The sequence below is a fragment of the Crocuta crocuta genome, unplaced genomic scaffold (assembly GCF_008692635.1).
Source record: "Crocuta crocuta isolate KB4526 unplaced genomic scaffold, BGI_CrCroc_1.0 scaffold9, whole genome shotgun sequence".
In the NCBI taxonomy this organism is placed as follows: Eukaryota; Metazoa; Chordata; class Mammalia; order Carnivora; family Hyaenidae; genus Crocuta; species Crocuta crocuta.
Window position 1 is genome coordinate 6056493 of NW_027551567.1, and position 21585 is coordinate 6078077.

Sequence of the window (21585 nt, forward strand, 5' to 3'; positions counted from 1 at the left end):
TTTTCTTCTGAGATAACATAAAGAATTAAAAAAAAGATTTTGCTTACTAAAAAACTGAAAAAATTTAAAAGACTTTAAAAATGCTTAAAGTGGAGCACCTGGGTGGCTCAGTCAGTTAAGCATCCAACTTTGGCTCAGGTCATGATCTGATGGTTCATGGGTTCGAGCCCCACACTGGGCTCTGTACTGACAGCTCGGAGCCTGCTTCAGATTCTGTGTCTTCCTTTCTCTCTGTCCCTTCCCAACTTGTCCTCTCTCTCTTGCTTGCTCTCAAAAATAAACATTAAGAAAAAAAATTTTTAATGCTTAAAGGATGTACCTATTATGAGCATATATATTTGCTATGTAAGTACTAATAACTTTTAACTAAAATATAATTTTCTGTTTATGAAAAGGAAAATGAAAGATTGTATAATCAAGTGAAAGATCTGCAAGAACAAAACAAGAAAAATGAGGAACGAATGTTCAAGGAAAACCAGAGTTTATTCAGCGAGTTAGCTTCCTTAAAGTGAGTCCTTTCTGAATTCTTAATATCAAATATACTTTGACTATTTCTAAGGATTTTATTATATTACTAATACATTTTGTTTTTACTTAGAACTGAAAAAATTTTACATTGATTTATAGTTCATAACTTTTATAGTTTTAATATTCATTGTATTTTTCCAAAGTACATACGTTAGTATTTTCAGCATACTCATATCTGAGTTTTATATCAATTTTGGGAAATTGAGTATATAGTATTCATCTTGATCAATCATTAAGACTGAGATGCCTAATCATCTCCTGAGGAACCATGTGATTAATAATACTAAAAATATGATACAGTATCACTTAATGGCTTTAGGTCAGGTTCTGTAGAAGTGGAGCCTGAGGTAGGGATCCTTATGGAGGTGATTTCCTGGAGGATAACTCTCAGGAAAAGGGGAACAAGAGACGCAAGATGAGGGGATGAGAGGAGGGAAGGTAAGTAAGACTGGTCTTAGCCAGAGACTGGCTTCATTCTCTTCTCCCCAGAAAGCTTAGAAGAACAGATTGTACCAGAGTAGGTCCCACTTGAGGCAAGAGGAGCAGGCTTTCATACCCCCAAACTGGTCGTCACTGGCTGAGGGATGCTCCTGGAAGGGAGTTGGGGATATCCTCCAGGCCAGCCAGCAGGGGCTGCTATTGAGAAGGAGACTTAGTGACTTGTTATTAACCAACATGCAGCATGGCAGGCTGATGAAGCAGCAGCACCTACTTGGGAATCATATTTCAGACGATGAGATCTTTTGGATATTACTACCTCCAGCTTTAACATATTAAGTGAAAAAGCTGAACTCACAAACATGGGCAAATTAGGGTACTGTCTTCTTTTAGGAAATGACTAATGGTTTTGTGTCACTTCATATAAACACCTAATTACCCAGATAGGACTGCTATTAGAAGAAACCTCTTAAGGCATGAATATATGACCCAAGCCAATTGTGATAATCTGCACAGTCCTGATACGTGAAAGCATTAGATCTGATTTCTTTCCAAATGCCTCAATAAAAGTATTTTAAAATACCACATCTTCTACTGCCTGGCTTTTAAGAGATCTATTCCCGCATCCCAAATTGAAACTTTAAATGAACTTTCACAATGAAATAGATGGTTTCTTTACTGCATTAGGATTACATGATCTTACATAGATTTCCTAAACTCCTTGTATAATGTTTCTGGAAAAACAGAAAAATTGATTCTAACTTTAGATGATAGACTGTTTGGTTTTGTCAGTCTCCATGTGTATGATTGGCAATTTGTGTTTCTTAGAAAGGAGTCTAGAATGATGTGGCAAGGAGGACACACTCCCAGAGGAAAAGTGCAGCACATCTTTCTGGGACATAGGGTTTTTCCCTCTGAGAATTAGGAGAAAATATTTTTTTATTTTATAAATAAGCAAGGTGTTGGGGTTTCAATTCTTTTATTTAAACAAGTCAAAGTATACTTTTATCATTTTAATACTTTAAACGTTAGAATAAACAAACTTTTTCTCTTCAGTAGCTCAGATAGTTCCAATGTCCATCAGTTTTCTTTTTTATTGAGAATTGTATATTTTGCATTGAAAGGAGTACTTTGTTAAAAAAATTTCTTTTTGTTTTCAAAATAAATCAGAGAACAGATGCACAAAAGTCGTTTCCGATCTGAAATAGTTGAAGATTCAGAGCCCACCAAAACCCAGAATTTTACGGATCTGTTAACAGAGCTACGGATGGCAGAGGTAAACTTCATAAGGATTTTACTTACTAGATTATTATAAAAACTTCCATATGTGTTAAAAAATCCATTTTTGTGATTTGTGAAGAGATGAAATTTGTAAGTTTTCATGCTGTTAAAAAAGGTATATCTAAAATTAGCATTTAATATGCGTGTGACTTTCATACAGAGAAAATGACACAGTGCTTATTTTAGACGGCATCCTCTTTATAACCACCTTCTCATCTAGCATTCATCACATGGAGCCATATTGGAGGCATAACCTTACTTTTGGCATGCACACTTTATTTCAAACAAATTTCTTATTGGAAATGTACAGCTAAAATAGGAAAATAATTTAAAGATGATTATTCACCTTAAAATGTTAGTTGGCTTTTTACCTGTCTTCAGTGGCCTGTGCGTTTCTAGAAGGCCGAAACTGTATCTACAAATATTTGCATCTCGTGTACCTAACACAGCTGTAAAATGCAATAGCTGCTCTGTAACTTTTTTCTTTCATTTTTATTGAATTGTATTATAAAGGATTTGACTTACAATTTTCTTAAGGTTTAATTTTATTTTTTATATATAATTTATTGTCAAGTTAGCTAACATACAGTATATGTGTTGTGCTCTTGGCTTCAGGATTAGATTTATCACTTAAATCACTTAAAACACCCAGTGCTCATCCCAGCTAGTGTCCTCTTCAGTGCCATCACCCATTTCCCCACATCTCCCACCCCCAACTCCCTTCCACACTCAGTTTGTTCTGTGTATTTAAAGGTCTCTTATGGTTTGCCTCCCTCTCTGTTTGTAACTATATATATTTTTTCTTTCCCTTCCTCCATAGTCTTCTGTTAAGTTTCTCAACTTCTACTTATGAGTAAAAACTTATGATATCTGTCTTTCTCTGATTGACTTATTTGACTTAGCATATTTATTTACACTTAGTGTATTACACTAATACATAGCGTGAATCCAGTTCCATACACGTTGTGGCAGATAGGAAGATTTCATTCTTTTTCATTGCCAAGTAGTATTCCATTGTGTGTATATACCATCTTCTTTATCCGTTCATTTGGGCTTTTTCCATAATTTGGCTAATGTTGATAGCACTGCTATAAACATTGGGTATGTGTGCTCTTATGAATCAGCACTCCTCTGTCCTTTGGATAAATTCCTAGTAGTGCTATTGCTGGGTTGTAGGGTAATTCTATTTTTAATTTTTTGAGGAACCTCCACACTGTTTTCCAGAGTGGCTGTCCCAGTTGGCATTCCCACCAGCAGTACAAAAGGGTTCCCCTGTCTTTGCATCCTCATTAACATCTAGTGTTTCCTGAGTTGTTAATTTTAGTCACTCTGACTAATGTGAGGTATCAGTGTAGTTTTGATTTGTATTTCCCTGATGATGAGTGATGGTGAACATCTTTTCATGTGTCTGTTAGCCATTTGGTGGCTTACAATTTTCTAAAGCAGTATTTATTAATGGGAGAATTTTGGGAATTTTGGTCATGTTAATTCTGTTCTAAGCAGAATATTTCCCTGTATTACATAATTTTTACCATCCATGTCCCCAGAAAATACATGCTCATAGGATTCACCAGTGTATAAGAATCAAAAGCACTGCCACATTTCCAAACTTGTCCCCTATGGAAGGGCAGTTAATTCTCCCCACTCCTATTGAGAACTGTAGCATGAAACTAAACCTATATGAATGATTATGTGAATTACAAAAATTCCAATTATGTCCTACTTTTTAACAAGAAATTATATAAAGTTTTGCTTTGTAGAAATCTACACATACCCTAGTTTAATAACTGATGGTTAACAGGCTTTTGGAGTATATAAAATGCAGCTTCAAATATGAATCCATTAGGGAACTTTCTTCAGGCACATGTATGCATGTATAGCATGAGTAGATAGGCAGGTTAGAAGAAGGAATGAATGGTTGGACTCCTCCTAACTCCCTTATTAGTAGGCCTCAAAAATTAGCAAGGTAAAAGAAGGCTTGGAAAGGCTTGGAAAAACATGGTAAGGTTTCAAGCATAACATTAGCTTTATTTAAATTCTGTTATTAGCAACCTTTTAAAAGTGCTGTTTTGAAAATATATTTCTGAAGATAGGAAACTAAAAGTGCCACTAAAAACATCAGGAAATGCTGGATAAAATATAATCAACATGTTTTAAGTGCATAATGTAAAAGTTCTCAAGAAAGTAAGAATTCTCTAGGGGTCAGAAATGAGAAGGGATAAAAGCCGACCAGTAAGCATCTGCTGCTAGACCAGCAGTTCAGTGGCCATGGGCTTGAGCTTTAACAGCAGAGTGGGGACAGAACACCCAAAGAGACATATCCTCAGTGTAACAGTGGACTAGGAAAAAATCCACCCACCTTCACAAGGGGCTGAAATGTCAAGAAGCTTTTCTTATAAGAAGTTTCTGTCTTAACTTGATCTCCAGATGGGGAGAGGGAAAAAGTCTTCTCAGTGCTCATGCTGTTTACAGATTGTTCAATATAATGTCATCTGTTCTGCCTTCATTTGTGTGACAGTATTTGAATTGATGCTACCTACAAGGGTTATTCATGCTCTGACTGAAAAAATATAACATATGCTGTAGTCCAGAGTCAGTGAGAACCTCTAGTATGTCTCCGAAAAACAAATGCAAAACAGCTCTTAGAAGTATACACTCTTAACCCAGCTTACACAGTATTTCTACAGATAAAAACCTGCTGATGACATGCTCACAATGCAAAATTACAAAAAAAAGACAGAGAAACTATCCATAATGAGCAGGCATGGGATGATTTAATAAACAGCCGTTTTTGAACCTCAATAGAATTATGGATAGACATATAATATAAAGACTAAAAATAGAGAATATCAGATATATGAAATGCTAAAATATATTTAAATATTTTTAAAACGTTATGGCTAAGAATTTCCCAGAATTAATAAAGGAGATGAATTCTCAGATTTAGGAAACCCAGTGATTCCCTCCTCAGCATAAAGTATAAATCACCATCTAGGCCTCTAATGGTGAAACTACTAAAGGCAAAAAAAAAAAAAAAGAAAAGAAACTAAGAAAAAAATGTTAGTTTGAGATAATAGTAAAAACTGGGAATTTGTTTTATTTCTGCAAATACTGTAAGATGGAATGTAAATATATCTTTTATTTTCATTTGCTGTGGTATTCTGGGTTTAGATGGTTTTAGAGCAAAATTTCATACTGGGATAAATCTATAATATATTCATATTGAATATACTTGTGTACAGTCTAATTCATACGTTAAAAATTAATAGCGATTAGTATAGTATTAAAATGTGAGTAGGTTCTCTATAAAGCATACATAGAAGCATAGTAAAAGCAAAGATTCTGAGCTCTTTCTTTTTAATATCCCAAGGAGGGAAGAAGAATGAAGCTGACCACAACTTATTCATTCAGTCATCTTTTATTAAGCACCTGCCACGTGCCAGGCACTTGTTCTGGCATTGGAAATATAGTAGGTAAACAAGACAGGCACAGACCTTGCTAGGAACACATATTCTAGTAGGGAAGACAGTAAAGTAATAAAGGAAACAATATACATAGAAATGTGTGCTTTGAAGAATATAAAAATAGAGAATAAGGGGATGTGGGGCAGAGAGTAAGGCACTAGTCAACAGTGGTCTAGGAGACTCTCTGAAAAAATTTTGTCAGAGTTGAGAGCTAAAGGGAAGCAGCAGCCATTAGGCAAAGATGTAGCCAGGAGAAAAGCATAAACCTTGCGTCAGGAAGGGACTTGTTACTTTCCAGAGTCAGAGACCCTGAGGCAGAAGTGGGTGAGTAAGGACAAGGCCAGAGGCGCAGGCAAAGACCCTCTCTGAATGTCTACATTGTAACTTACAAGGGAGTGAAAGTACTTGCCAGCCCCAAACCCTGTGCCCACAGGATTGACCTGGGACATTACTGACCTTCAAAGTGGGAAACCTCAGTCCCTGGAAGGATGCAAGCATGGAGTGTCATCTGTTTAAGTGTCAAATGTTTGACTGAACTTTGACTTAAAAAACTCTAAGTCCATGAAGTAGACTCTACCAGAGAGCACTGCTACATGATTGAACTAATTAAACAAAAGGTACCTGCAGAAAGATGCCTGAGCATTCAAATACTTGAAACTCAGTGCTCTCCTGAAAAGACATCTACAGAAGATCACAAAGAAGATTGAACAATGAAATTATGCCATTAAACCTGTGATGCAGTTAGAAACCATGATTATATAGTGCTTCAATGAATGGGTTTATTTTCTTCGCAAGACTGGATTTGGTATTATAAGATAGGGAGATACAGAATTTGTTTTATTTTGAAACTTAATTGTACTAAGTCTACTGCTATGAGTCCAAGAGGTTTTTTGTTTTGTTTTGTTTTTTTTTAGCAGTTATAACAGCAGTCCAATAAACATTTATTGAGTACCAGCTGTGTGCTTAGTGCCATAAAGTAAACAGGTACAAGTAATAAATCAGTCTTAGTTCCCATAGAGTTCTCAGCGTAATAATGAGAAGAGGTATGTACCCAAATCAATATCATAGGACACAGAAAGTAATAAGTACTATACTAGAGGCACTACAGAAGTTTATGGGAACATTGAGGAAGAGATTATCTGGAATAGCCTCATTTGAACTATGCTTTGAAGGATAAGTATGATTGTGTGAATGGGGGCTATTGAGGGTAGTGATGAATGTAGGGCATTTTGAGTGTTCATTCAACCTTTTTTATGTGCCAAGCATTTTTCATGCATTGTTTCATATAAAGATGAGTAAAATTAAGCTCTGCTTTCAACTAAATATATGTCAAGTGATGATGAGTTCTATGACAAGAAAATAAAGCAACATACCTGGGGGTTAGGATGAAGTTTCTATTTTAGAAAGAATGATTAGGAAGATCTTCCTGGGGTTTCATTTGGGCAGAAATCCTGATGAAATAAAAGAGTAAGCCACCTGGCTATCTGGGGGCAGAGCATTGAAGGCAGAGGAAACAGTGAGTGTAAACACCTTGGGGTGAGAGTGTGCTGGTTATGTTCAAATAACAGAAGTCTCTGATGCTGGAATGGAGTGGGAAGAGGAAGATTTTTTTTAATGTTTTATTTATTTTTGAGAGAGAGAGAGAGACAGCGTGAGCAGGGGAGGGCCAGAGAGAGAGGGAGACACCGAATCCAGAGCAGGTTCCAGGCTCTGAGCTGTCAGCACAGAGCCCGATGTGGGGCTCGAACCCACAAACCATGAGATCATGACCTGAGCCGAAGCCAGATGCTCAACCGACTGAGCCACCCAGGCACCCCAAGAGGAAGATTTATAGTAGATCTGCCCAGAAACATGGGTAGGGTTGACCTGAACTTCATGGTAAGGACTTTGGATTTCTCCTGAGAGGGATGGGAGCCACCAGAGAATTTCAGACAGAGGAGCAAAACTCACCATCTGTTTAAAACAATTCCTCTCTTGAATAGAGAACTCATGAAAATACCCACACATATGTGGTCAGTCAATCCAAGACAAAGGAGGCAAGAATATATAATGAGGAAAGGATAGTCTGTTCAATAAATAGTGTTCAGAAAACTGGACAGATACATAGCAAAGAATGAAACTGGACTACTATCTTTTACTATATATAAAAATAACTTCAAAATGGAGTAAAGATTTGAACGTAAGACCCAAGACCATAAAAGTCCCAAAAGAAACCATAGGCAGTAAGCTCTTGGACATTGAACTTAGCATTTTTTTCGAACCGGTTTCAGGCAAAGCCAACGAAATCTAAAATAAATGTGATTATACCAAACTAAAAAGCTTTTGCACAGTGAAGGAATCCATCAGAATGAAAAGGCAGATTACCAAATGGAAGAAGATACTTGTATGTGATATATTGGATAAGAGGTTAATATCCAAAATATAAAAAGAATTTATACAAATTAATATCAAAAACACATAAAACATGACTAATAACAACCAGAGGACTTGAGTAGACATTTTTCCAAAGAAGATGTACAAATAGTCAGCGGACACATTAAAGTATGTTGAACATCTCTAATCAGGAAATACAAGTCAAAACCACAGTGAGATATCACCTCACACCTGTCAAAAAGACAGATCGCTATTGTCAAAAAGATAAAAAATAACAAATGTTGGCAAGGTTGTGGAGGAAAGAGAACCCTCATACACTTTTGGTGGGAATGTAAATTGATGCAGCCAATATGGAAAACAGAATGAAGGATTCTCAAAAAATCAATAACAGAACTACTCTATGATCCAACAATTCCACTTCTGGGTATTAATCCAAAAAAGACGGAAACATCAGTTTGAAGAGATATTCATCCCTATGTTCCTTGCAGCATAAAATACCCAAGATATGGAAGCAACTTAAGCACCCAATGATAGATAAACATACCAGATATTACTCAGCCATAAAACAGGATGGGATCTTGCCATTTGTGACAGCATGGATGGATCTAGAGGGTATTACACTAAGTGAAATAAGAAAACAAATACCATGTAATTTCACTTGTATGTGAAATGAGACTCATATGTACAGGAAACAAACTGTTGGTTACCAGAAGCAGCAGTGGCGAGATTGGAAGACAGGTGAAATAGGTAAAGGGGATTAAGAGGTATAAACTACTAGTAACAAAATAAGATACATGCATATATTGTACAGCATAGGGAATATAGCCAATAATATTGTAGTAACTTTGATGACAAATCTTAACTTATGACAGGTCATAGACTTACTGTGGGGATTATTTCATAATGTATAAAAATAATGAATCACTGATGCACACCTGAAACTAATATTTATTGTATGTATTTATAAAAAATACATATGCAGTATTTACTATAGATGGGGTGAAAGAGCCTACACCACAACTTTTTGTGTCCATAAATAATTTACTTTTGTAATTCTATGAATATCAAGAAAGAAAAAAATAGTTTTTTGGAAGACATCAAAAGACTGAAGCAAGACAAACAAGCTCTTGAAGTAGACTTGGAAAAAATGAAGAAAGAGAGAGACCAAGCTAAAGATCAGATTGCTTATGCCACAGGTAAAACACTGAGCTGAAACAGTTTACCTTTATACTTGTAACTGTTCTAATCTTGAATTTAAGGTATAGCAGTTGCTATTACTACTCAAGGAATCAAAATACTATTCCTTGAAGTATATTGTAATTTTAGAAACTTTTTAAAAAATTAGTTATTAATAGGCAGGTTAGTTGGTTTTGGCAGGACTAATTGCAGGATCAGAAAATTCAAGGGTTATTTTGAATTTGTGGCATTTTATGTCTATTCATTTTCATGTCTGTCACCCTAGCTAGACTGTGACTTTCCTGAGGGTTTGGTCTGCCTTTTTATCCCTGGGTCTGAAACAAAGACTCTCAAGTATTTGCCAAATGAACAAATAACACTGCACTATATTTATAGAAAACACAAGGATAAATGTTGCATTCTCCACCAGGGAAAAAAAGGAAACTAAGAATGCAGAAAAGTTTAACATTAAAAAAATTACAAATAAACATGAGACATGGTGCTAAGTAGGGGTTTCAGGGAAGAGTAGCATTTGAGCTGGGTCCTGATGAATTGAAAGACTCAGAAGTTAAGGAATGAGGGAGGTTGCTGGAGTGTGCTTCATGAGCATGTTATTGAGTGCACCTAGGGATCGGAGCTGAGCAGAACATAGGACTAGAAAAGTAGATCAGAGGAGTCCTTGTAAGGTCTCTCCACTGTGATATCATGATCTTCAGTGTGAGATATATACAATAAAAAACCTTACCTATTTGTAAGAAAATTATATTTAGTCTCCTCATGTGTAAAATAGAATAATAGTAATAATATGCATCATGTTTGTTGTGTTAAATGAAATCCTACATGGTAACCACCCTCTAATGTCTCCCATTGCAATTTATTAATACAATTATAGGAATTCTTCATGTTAATTATCTCTTGGATCCAACACTTATTGTCCCATGGAAATGACTTTGCTTTTATAATGAAAGCCAGTGGGAAAACAATTGATTTATCAAAAAAATTATACACAGCAAACTTTGCTATGAATTTGAGGAGTTGGACTATGAACACAATCTTTATCTTTCTTAATAAACTGGATACTGCCTTGCAAAGACCTTTTTTTTTCCTATTGTTTTTTCATAATGCTTTCATTAGATTGGCATTGGTTTTCATGTAATTTAGTTTATTACCATATTTTGGAAAGTTATGATCAAATTCAGGAGTTCATCATATAGGAGTTTCATCCTATAGGTGAAAAATTATATGAAATAAAAATCTTAGAAGAAACACATAAACAAGAAATCAGTCGCCTGCAAAAAAGATTACAATGGTATGCTGAAAATCAGGAACTTCTGGATAAAGATGCAGTTCGGCTTAAAGAAGCAAATGAAGAAATTGAGAAGCTCAAACAGGAGGTAATTAGTTCTTCTTAGCCTTGTAAGTGTGATTAAATCAATGCTATAAACTCTACTATAATTAAAATAGCTGGTTTGGGTTTTGGCTTGCTCATAGACGTGTAGTCTGTTTTAGAATAGACTGAGAATAAATCCAAGCACGTTATCACAACCTGTCAGGTCCCTGTGTGGTCTGAACCCTGCCTGCCTCTCCAGCTTCATCCGTGTCACACTCCGCAAGTCACTGTCCTGTAGCCACATCAAACCTCCCTCTGATTCTTTTTTTCAAATTTTTTAAAATATTTATTCATTTTTGAGACAGAGCATGAACAGGGGAGGGGCAGAGAGAGAGGGAGACACAGAATCTGAAACAGGCTCCAGGCTCTGAGCTGACAGCACAGAGCCCTACGTGGGACTTGAACTCACAGACCACGAGACTATGACCTGAGCCAAAGTCGGATGCTTAACCTACTGAGCCACTCAGGTGCCCCTCCCTGTGATTCTTGTACATGCCAAGCTCATTCCGCGGGTTGCCTTCATCTAGATTACTCTGGCCTAAGTTCTTCCAAGTCTCACCCCTAATTCAAGTCTCAGCTCCAGTTTCTACTCCTTAGAAAGAGCTTTTCTGATCTTATAATCTAATGGAGCTACCAATCCTGCCCCATTCTGACCCTTTCTTTCACTCTGTTTTCTTTTTTTTATATTTATTTTGAGAGAGAGAGAAAGAACACGCACGTGCAGGCATGTGTGCAAATGGGAAGAGCAGAGAAGGAGAGAGAGAATCCCAAGCAGGCTCCACAAGGCCAACACAGAGCCCATTGAAGGGCTCAGTCTCATGAACTATGAGATTAAGACCTGAGCTGAAATCAAGAGTTGGATGCTTAGTAACTCTCTGAAGTTATTTTATTTGTGGATTTACTTTATTAGCTTATCATGTGTCTCCTCCATTGGAGTACAGGCCCTGTGAAAGAGGGGACCTTATCTTGTTTGCCCTCCATGTCTCCAGTGCAGCACCCTATCTGGGAATTAATAAATGAATGAATGACCTACTATTATGCTTTTCTCCTGGTGTTTCTCTGATGTCTTTTAAATATGCTTCTTAACATGGTCTTTACTTATTGATAGGTTGAGAAACTGAAAGCTGAATCTGGAAACCCATCTATTCAGCAGAAGATACGTTTAAAAGAGAAAGCAGCTGATGCCAAAAAAATTCAGGATCTAGAGCGACAAGTATGTGTTCAGGGTAAATTTTCATAAGGTATTTTTTATACAGAGCATTTTCAGTTTTTGCTATTTCAGTAGTTCTTGCAACATTCTTATTTTATTCATGTATTTTAATATAGTACTGCCCTTTAAATATACTTGATATATAATATTTAAAGTGATAGTCATAAAAGTAGTAAACGACATCATTTTGTACAGTCTGTGGCTTTATGCATAAAGAATTTTTAGGTTCTCATGCCTCATTTGATGGTAGACCTATGGATGAAAGGTTATTTTGCATTCCAGCTCTATTAGACATCTAGAAGGAAGGAAGCAGAATTTTAAAACTCTGAGTATAGAAGTAGGATTCCTTCTCCTGATAAAAATTTGGTGAGACAGGAGTACAGGAAAGGAGATCCTCAAATTGGGAACATGTTAGAAGTGCTTGAGAAGTGTTGCAAAACACTCTGGAAATAGATAGAACATCTAGCTTCCCCAAAAACTGGCCTTCATTTTGAGTTCTTGCTCACCGTTAGGCTTAGAAATATTCATTTTATGGTCAGTGTAGCTGGGAGACCCTTTCAAAATTTACGTAGTGACACTTATTAGGATAAAGATTTTATTCATTAAAGTAGTCGTTTGTGAGGTGGAATATTAACTCTTTACTTCTGTTTTTAAAACTGTAGTTTAGCATTTTAACTTTTTGCTTCTGTTTTTAAAACTCTGTAATTTAGCATGTGTATTCATAACTCAAAGCAAAATAAGGATTTTTAGCCCTGTGCATAAGGGAGCATGATTCTATAGTCAAGGCATGAAACTTAAACGTAAGACTATTATTCCATCACAAACCCAAAACTGTGAGGTCATCACTGGGCTCAATACTATCCCAGTTTTCTGAGAGAAAGAAAACTAAACAAAAATTAGCTTTGTTACTTTCACAGGACCTGTTCTTATAGTAAAAGGTATGGTTGGTAATTTGGCTTAGCAGCCAGGAGAGGAATAGGACAGAGGTATTTTAAAGAGCTAGAAATATTCTGAAATAACTGTAGTACAGGATTGCTTGCCTGTTTTTCAGTGCTTATGATTTAGATTAGCTAATGTAGATGAAGCCTTCCAGAATTGTGAAAGAGAAAAGACCAAATACTTCTCTATTTGATGACTTTATGAGAAATATTTTAGAAAGTTATTTACTTGTTGATTTACTTTATTAGTTTACCTCCTCCTTGGAGTACAAGTGCTGTTAAAGTGGGCATCTGGCTTATCTTGTTTGGCTTCCATATCTCCAGTGCAGCACCCTATGTGGGAATTAGTATGAATGCAGAACTAAATGTATCAGAGTGAAAAAAAAATGAAGCACGCCTAAAAACAAAATTAAGACTTGAAATGGTGAATCATATTGGCTAGAAATATAGCGCTTTATGCAAATTATCTTTCTTTTTTATTAATGCTTTTGTTAAGGGGTGCCTGAGTGTGTCAGTCAGTTAAGTACCGACTTCTGCTCAGGTCATGATCTTGCGGTTCATGAGTTCGAGCCCCGTGTAGGGTTCTATGCTGACAGCTCAGAGCCTGGAGCCTGCTTCAGATCCTGTGTCTCCCTCTCTTTCTGCTCATCCTCTGCTTGTTCTCTCTCTCTCTCTCAAAAATAAATAAATAAATAAATAAATAAATAAAAAATGCTTTCTTTAAAAAATGTTTTGGCTTACCATTTTAGACTATATCTTTCTAAAATGTTATTTATTAATAGTATTTTGTTTAGTTTCCTGTGTGTACATTTCAGATCTTACTCTGTTCCCATGAACATTCCCATCCTAATGATTTTAAACCTTATTATATATTTTTTCTAATGTTTATTTTTGATAGAAGGAGAGAGAGACAGAATGGAGGAGGGGCAAGAAAGAGGAAGAGAGAGAGATCCCAAGCAGGCTCCATGCTGTCAGCACAGAGCCTGATATGGGGTTCAGACTCACAGACTGTGAGATCATGACCTGAGCAAAAGTCAGAGCCTCCTAAGTGCCCCTAAACCTTAATATATATTTTAAAGTAAAGGTATATCACAGTATATTCAGAATCATTTAAAGGTATATCACAGTATATTCAGAATCATTTTGGAGCTATATTCTGAAATAGATTATTTATAGAATAAAATATCTCATTTTCTAATCGTACATAATTAAAAATGGGGCTAATTAATTAAATTCATGCTATCATGAAATTTTCAAATTATGTGCATTTTTAAATTCATACTTTATTTAATGGATAGTCTATAGTTTAATTCCCAATGAGAATTTTTTAAAAAGCATTTCCTTTTTTGTATGACAGCCACACTGGTATCAGTGATCAGCATTTACTCGTATCAATGACCAAAAAAAAATACTAAAAAGCAAAATTAGAGAAAATACAAAATAAAACCTAATTCCCCCCAAAAATGTAATAAACACTGCAAGATATCAAAATTAGATTGAAGTATTTCTTAAAATCTTACGTGAATGCATTAATTATAAATATATTAAAACATTCTTTTTTTTCCTTTTTTTATTTTATATCCAGGTTAGTTAGCATATAGTGCAATGATTTCATAGTAGAATCTAGTGATTCATCCCCTACACATAACACCAAGTGCTTATCCCACAGCAAGGGACTTTATTACTGCCTTTTGCCCGTTTAGCCCATCTCCCCACTCACAACCTTTCAGCAACCCTCAGTTTGTTCTCTATATTTAAGAGTCTCTTAAAGCATTTTTTAAAAATCTATCTCTTCTCTTTTCAGTATACATGGTGTGTATGTGTATGTATGTACCTTTATATGCTTAAATATACTTCAGATAGCTAGATTTTTAATACCAGAGAAAGCAAAACTTTGAAAATGTTGCAGTTGAAGTTATCAGTATTTATATCTGGATATATTTCAATTTATGGTGCATATATGAAAGCGCAAGCAGTTCATGAATGGAAATATTTATTATAAATTTAACAATGTTCAATCTATAAACAGGATTTTAAGTACCAGCAATGCATCTTGCCTTAGGAAGGGTAGTTTTTGAGACCAGATCATAATAAAAGCCAACATTATCAAGCCATCACTGTATACTGGGCATTCTGCTAAGCACTTTACCAAGATAAATGTCATTTGGCCCTCACTTAAGTGTGTCAATGCCATGAAATTGGTATTTTCATTCCCATTTTACCAGTGAGGAAAAGGAGATGTAGACTGAGGAGTTGACACAGGTCATAAAGCAGTGGCACAATCTGAACTCCAGACATGCTCTAACCATTGCACTAGACTGCCTCTCAGCTATTTTATTTTATTGTATGTATGCTCAGAGGTAGAAAACTGTTCAGTAAAGAATTTAGTATTTTAATATATGTTTCTCAAATACATCTAAACTGTAATTTAACAAAAACAGGTATAAACACACATACATATATAATATCAAGCTCTAATTCCTGTGGACCCTGGTACAGTTCTTTCTTACAAAAAGATCATAAAATATGTTACTGCTTAATCGACTAAATGAAAAGTAGCCTTTTGTGAAGACTTCATTATATATCATCTAACCCTCCTTGCTTTCTAATTGAAAGAAGTAACTGTAATTTTAAAAATAGATTAAACTTCATTTGGAGGGGGGTGTTTGTAGGAGGGTTGGGGTGGGGTGGAGATTGTTGCAGATGGGGGCAGGTGCTTAGGAAGCTGTGTGTTTATTGTACAAATTCTGTACATTCATATGCATATGTCATTTTTCAGTCAATAGATAGTATAAATACAATAAGAGGGTCTGTGGGAAAAAGTTTTGTTTTTAGGAAGATTGGTTATTACTAATGCAATAGAAAGTCTCAAGATCTATTCAGATAAATGTAAGAGGATTTCTGTAAATTAACCAGTAACCAGTACTAAATTAGACATTATACCCTATATTAAATTAGACATTATACCCCTATAGGGTTTTAAAATCAGATAATCTAAGGATGTAAAATTTGGAATTAATCTGTGTTTCTGTGCATATGATTCAGTCTTGAGATATAACCATCTCTTTGAAATCTAGACATGACTGATAGAGCATAATCTAAACTGGTACATCAAACTGCTTAATTTTAATATATTTGTGACCTTACATATATGCAAAAATATTTTAATAGGTTAAGGAGATGGAAGGAATTCTAAAGAGAAGATATCCCAATTCTTTACCTGCTTTAATACTGGCTGCATCAGCATCTGGTGATACAGTGGATAGAAATACAGTGGACTTTATGGAAAAAAGGATAAAAAAACTAGAGGCTGATTTGGAAGGCAAAGATGAAGAAGCAAAGAAAAGCCTTCGTACCATGGAACAACAGTTTCAAAAAATGAAGGTAGGTGCCATCTAGCCATGGACATGGAGCTCAGACCTCAAAGTCTCAATATTGTGGAGGGCTGGGGGCTTCTTAGGTCTCATTTTAACAAATAATTTTAAACATCCTTCCCTGTAAAACCTTTAACATGAGTGTCAGTAGATGTAAAAGAAACCTAGACCCATCATATCTTTTTTGTTCACCTTCATCTACTTTTCTTTTTATGTCAAGCATGGAAAATCAAGCACTGCGTTCCTCTCAGTGATACTAGAATGAGTGGTAATTAAGTCATGAAAAGGCAAAGTAAAACATCTCTGATGTATATTCAGTATAAACTTGTTTTTTAATTATCATGTTTGAAAATACTTTTTTGAGGGGTACCTGGGTGGGTCAGTCGCTTAAGCAGCCCTCTCTTAATTTCAGCTCAAGTCATGATCTCAAGGTTCATGAGATTAGCCCCATGTCAGGTTCCCGCTTGGGATTCTCTCTCTCCCTCTCTCTCTGCCCCTCTTGCCCCCACTTGTGCATGTGCGCTCTCTCTCTCTCTCTCGCTCTCTCTCAAAATAAATAAACATTATTTAAAAAAAGAAAAGAAACTACTTTTTTGAAATTCCTTGATGAGGGAGAGGAAATGAGACAGAAGAATATCTTTGAAGTAGAGCATGGGGCAGGGCAATGTCTATTGAAAATGTCTTACTTTCTGAGTTTTCTGATCCTTCATGAGGAATGCATCTGAAAATACAAGTGCTAGGATGACCAAGTATGAAAGAAGACTTGACACTTAATTTACTTTTAAAAATTTGTGTAGCACACAATTTCTGCATTAATTCTTGCTAGATGCTTTCACAGCCATTTTAGTTTATCTTGCATTGTCCTTCCAGTTACCAGTGAGAAATAGATACTGCTACCCTACTTCACAGACCAAGTAACAGATGTTCACTATTTAACTTCTTGCCCAAGGTGCTACTGCTGGTGAGTGACAGAGCAAGGCCTCAAAACCTAGGCCACATGTCTTCTAGGAAGCAGGTCTGTTCCCCACAGATTTCTATCTTGAGAGAAACAACAGATGATAGAATATTAGATTCCAGAAACAGTAAAAGGTTGAAAACCTGGAAGTATATGGGCCTGCTAGTTGACTTAAAGTCATGTCAAGGAAGTTGGATTTACTTTATTTCACTCTTTTTTTTTTTTCTTTTTCAAATTTCTCAGCCCCCTACCTTGTTCTCTTTCTTTTCACTGTCCTAAGTTCCAAGGTGTACTTCCCTTTTAACTACCCTGTTTTCAGCCATGCTTACCTCCCTTGCCTTTTGCTCCAGCCCACCCATCTCTTTCTCTGCTCTTCCTCTCACACAGATCTGTGTTTCTACAGAGATGGCATAGTCGTGAGAGTAGAGCTGTCACAGGTGCGTAGGTGTCTGGTCCCAGAAATTTCCTCAGTGCTACTTGGCAAGGCTATTGCTGTGGCTAATCAGTTTCTTCCATTCCCCTACATTCACCACAGACCTCCTTCCATCAGTTTCATGTGACCCCCACACCACCTTTAGCAGACTATCTCCTATCCATAGCAGACTGTGGCGTGATGGAAGACACACAGGCTTTATAGGGTCAGACCAACCTCCAGACTGGGCCCAGTTTTACCATGATAGCTTCATGACTTTGCTCTAGGTACTTCATCCTCTGAGCCTCTGTTTCCTCTCATATGTAGAAGAGATAATAACGGAGTTATTGCAAGTATGTCACTTTTTCTCCTAAATTTCTTTCAATTCCTCTGTTCCTTTTCATCACCATGCCACACTACTGCCATCATTAATAAACAATGGCCTGGATAACTCTTGTAATCTCCTGACTAGTCTACACAAACCCATATCACTCCATTCTCTCATCAGCTGTTGACGCTAAAGCCAAAATTATATTTTCATATCTCTCTCTTATATACACATCTTTATTTATATCCCTCAGTAACTTCCTGTTCCTCTTAGGTTAAATAAATGGCCTATACATCCATGTATGGCCACACCCCTCTTGCTGTCCAGGATGTTCTCATACCATGCTTTCTCATCCAATCATATATGTTTCTCCTACTTGCCATGTTTCCTGCGGCCACAGAAGTTTGTACGCTCTTGCCTCTGACTGGTATGCTTAGCCCCCCTCTTTCATAGTTGAGATGTTCCTGCCCTTTAGCTCTTAAGCCAAGCATTGCTACCCCAGTGAAACCTTTGTGGACTCCCTGGTGGACAAATTATCTTATAGATAGGCACTTTAGTCCATGCACTTCTCCATTCCATCTACCATGTTTATAGCTGTTTTGATTGGATCATGAGTGATGTCTTTCTCTGTTTAGCTTCTGGACTTCATGATGGCTGGGACTCTTCTGCTTTTACTCACCATTGTGTTCCATCATTCAGCAAGACACAGAGTGGATGCTAAAATATTTTAATTAATCCTTAATTCATGGGGTATTGGGAAGATTGAGTGGCAAAATATATGTGAAGCCCTACTGCCTTGTATGGAGTATAGTAAACATTCAATAAATGATTTTAATAATCACAACTACTATTAACATTCCAGTGACCAAATAGAGGCATGAATTCCAACCCTCTCCCCCATTTTTATATATCTAAATCTATTCATGCTGACTTTTCTCTTTTTGTGCTTCCTTAGCCCATCTCACTCTGTTTCTGCTCACTCTCTCTCACTTCTTCCTTTCATTCTGGTTCCCTGTGCATACCAAGCATTAGATTGCCTTTGAACATGTTCTTCCTACTTCCGTAATGTCTCTGATTCCACTTGTCCCCAAATTTGCATTCCTCCCTCAAACCCAAACCTAAATATGCTCCCTCTCTGCACTCTTTCCTCTTCTCTCAGGCCTCCAGACACACTGGGGAGCCTCATCCTCATTGCACCATATCCGTAGGCTCACTATCACAGTTATCGCAGGACATTGAAACTTGCCATTGCTCTCCTGACCAGACTGTAAACTGTTTGAAGGCACGAGCTGGACTTCTTTATCTCTGGAATCTGGCACAGCACTTGGCATGCAGTGGTAGCTCAAAAAAATATTCATTGAATGAATGAACTCTGTTGTGCCCCCTCTGCAGAGTAACCTGCTTAGGGTATTTTGTTTATAATAATAAAGCTCCAGGGTAACAAATCCAAGCTGACTTACTCCCTATGAGACTCCTAAATTGATACTAGAAAGTTGAAAACGTACTATCTCTTAAAGATTTCAGTGCCCCCAATTACTTTCCTTATTTATCCTCAGAGTACACTTTATCAATTTGCATAGAGAAAGGTACACAATAATGGGTTTGATACTGTACTTTGGGGGTATACAGAAATGTGTTATATCATGTTTATGAAGCAGCATATTAATTATGAAATTATACAACATATTGAGAACATATCACATTATACCCTTTAAAGATTAGGCCCTCAGTCCATTTTTTTTTTTAATGTTTTATTTATTTCTAGGAGAGAGAGAGACAGCGCGAGCAGGGAAGGGTCAGAGAGAGAGGGAGTCACAGACTGAAACAGGCTCCAGGCTCCGAGCTGGCAGTCAGCACAGAGCCCGACGCGGGGCTCGAACCCACGAACCGCGAGATCATGACCCAAGCGAAAGTCGGACGCTTAACCGACTAAGCCATCCAGGTGCCCCAGGCCCTCAGTCCATTTGACTGACTCGGGGAACAGAGTTAGAAGCATCAGAACAGAGCTGAATGCCTGAATGAAGGAGTAGGTAGGACCCAGTAGAATGCTGGGCTTTGGGAACGAATGACATGGTTAACAGTGGTTTGACATGACGTGGATTCTTTTCTTCAGATCCAGTATGAACAGAGACTAGAGGAGCAGGAGCAACTGCTGGCCTGCAGATTGAAGGAAGCACCCCAGAGCCACCCTGACAGCTCCTCCAGGGTCGAAGCACTAGAGAAGGAGCTCGACGACATCAAGGAAGCCCACCAAATCACTGTGAGAAAACTTGAAGCTCAAATAGACATTCTTAAATACCAAAATGCTGAATTGCAACTCAAGAACAGTGATAAAGATGATAATGATTTCCAGTCTATAGAATTCCAGGTAGAACAGGCTCATGCTAAAGCTAAACTGGTGAGACTCAATGAGGAGCTGGCTGCGAAGGGAAGAGAAATACAAGACCTTTCGAAAACTGTGGAGAGGCTTCAGAAGGAGAGAAGGGTGATGCTGTCTAATCAGAACTCTAAAGGTAGAGAGGAGGTGACTGCAAAAAGGGGGAAGAAAGATGCTTTGCACTCAGGTAAAGGAAGTGCTCACTCATTCCCTGGAACCCTAGATGGCAAGCTTTACCAACCACATACTTTTACTGATTCCCGTGTTTCAGACGTTTTACAAGAAAACTGCACATTGAAAAACGAACTAGAGAGATTAATTGCAGAGAGGAATGAGCTAAAGATGAAATCTGAAGCAGCGGTGGCCCAATTTGAAAATTCCATGAAAAGGTAAAATGTAAATATGTAAATATATGGGGATATAAAAATATAAAAGCATCAAAATTATAAGATGTATTTCCTCTAGATGATCAATTTTACCCTGAACTGAATTCATCACCAAATTTTAAGAAGTTGCGTTACATTGCTGAGCAAAGATCTCTTTCAGAGTAGGATCCTCTACCTGTTGGAAGCCAGATCCTGATAAGCCTGAATCTCTGTGAGCCCACATCATGTGCTTGGGCTGACTGATGTTGTCTTTCCACATTTTTCCAGATGGGGTTAATAAGCTGACCCACTGGGCCTTCTTATAAATGAAGGTCATCATTTATGACCACCATAGGCAGAGTGCAGCAAACTGCTATTGTTAAAAGTAGTTGACATTCTAATAGGAAAGGTCTGCTTTTCCAAAATAACTCTTCAGATTAACCTCTTCATGCCTTGAAGAACCTTTGTGCTTATCCCTTTCCTTCTTAGAGTCACCAGGTACTGTCTACTCTCTTTCCTCTGAGCCTTCTAACATGCACACATACTTTTCTTCGTCATCAAACCAAATGTCTATTCCTCTTTCTGTCTATTGGGACCAGTTTTCCGCAAGTAGAGTCTTTTTTTTTATTTAATGTTTTATTAATGTGAGAGAGAGAGAGAGCGAGCACAAGTGGGGGAGGAACTGAGAGAGAGGAAGACACAGAATCTGAAGCAGGCTCCAGGCTCTGAGCTGTCAGCACAGAGCCCCATGTGAGGCTCGAACTCACAAACAGTGAGATCATGACCTGAGCTGAAGTCAGACGCTTAACCGACTGATCCACCTAGATACCCACAAATAGAGTCTTTATATGCACCTCACTTCCTCTTCACTGGGATGCTTATCCTTACTGCTCTTTTAAATCTGATCTCTCAGTAGGTCCTTTGCTAGTCCAGTGGTGTTTTCTCCATTTTCATTTTCCTTGACTTTGTTCTTTCT

At 37.1% G+C, this 21585-nt stretch overlaps 1 protein-coding gene across 5 annotated transcripts in view; it reads left to right on the top strand.

The window, feature by feature from the left end:
* CEP162 (centrosomal protein 162) overlaps positions 1-21585 on the top strand; it is a 117697-nt gene that overhangs the window by 70801 nt on the left and 25311 nt on the right. For 2 of the 5 annotated variants that reach the window (XM_077750299.1, XM_077750294.1), the window contains exons 17-23: positions 396-508; positions 2137-2242; positions 9154-9280; positions 10491-10654; positions 11759-11863; positions 15970-16182; positions 19981-20633. In XM_077750299.1, the coding sequence (XP_077606425.1) occupies positions 396-508; positions 2137-2242; positions 9154-9280; positions 10491-10654; positions 11759-11863; positions 15970-16182; positions 19981-20633 (1481 nt within the window). The remainder of the gene's footprint in view (positions 1-395; positions 509-2136; positions 2243-9153; positions 9281-10490; positions 10655-11758; positions 11864-15969; positions 16183-19980; positions 20634-21585) is intronic. The other 3 variants (XM_077750295.1, XM_077750297.1, XM_077750296.1) reach the window with 3 other exon arrangements.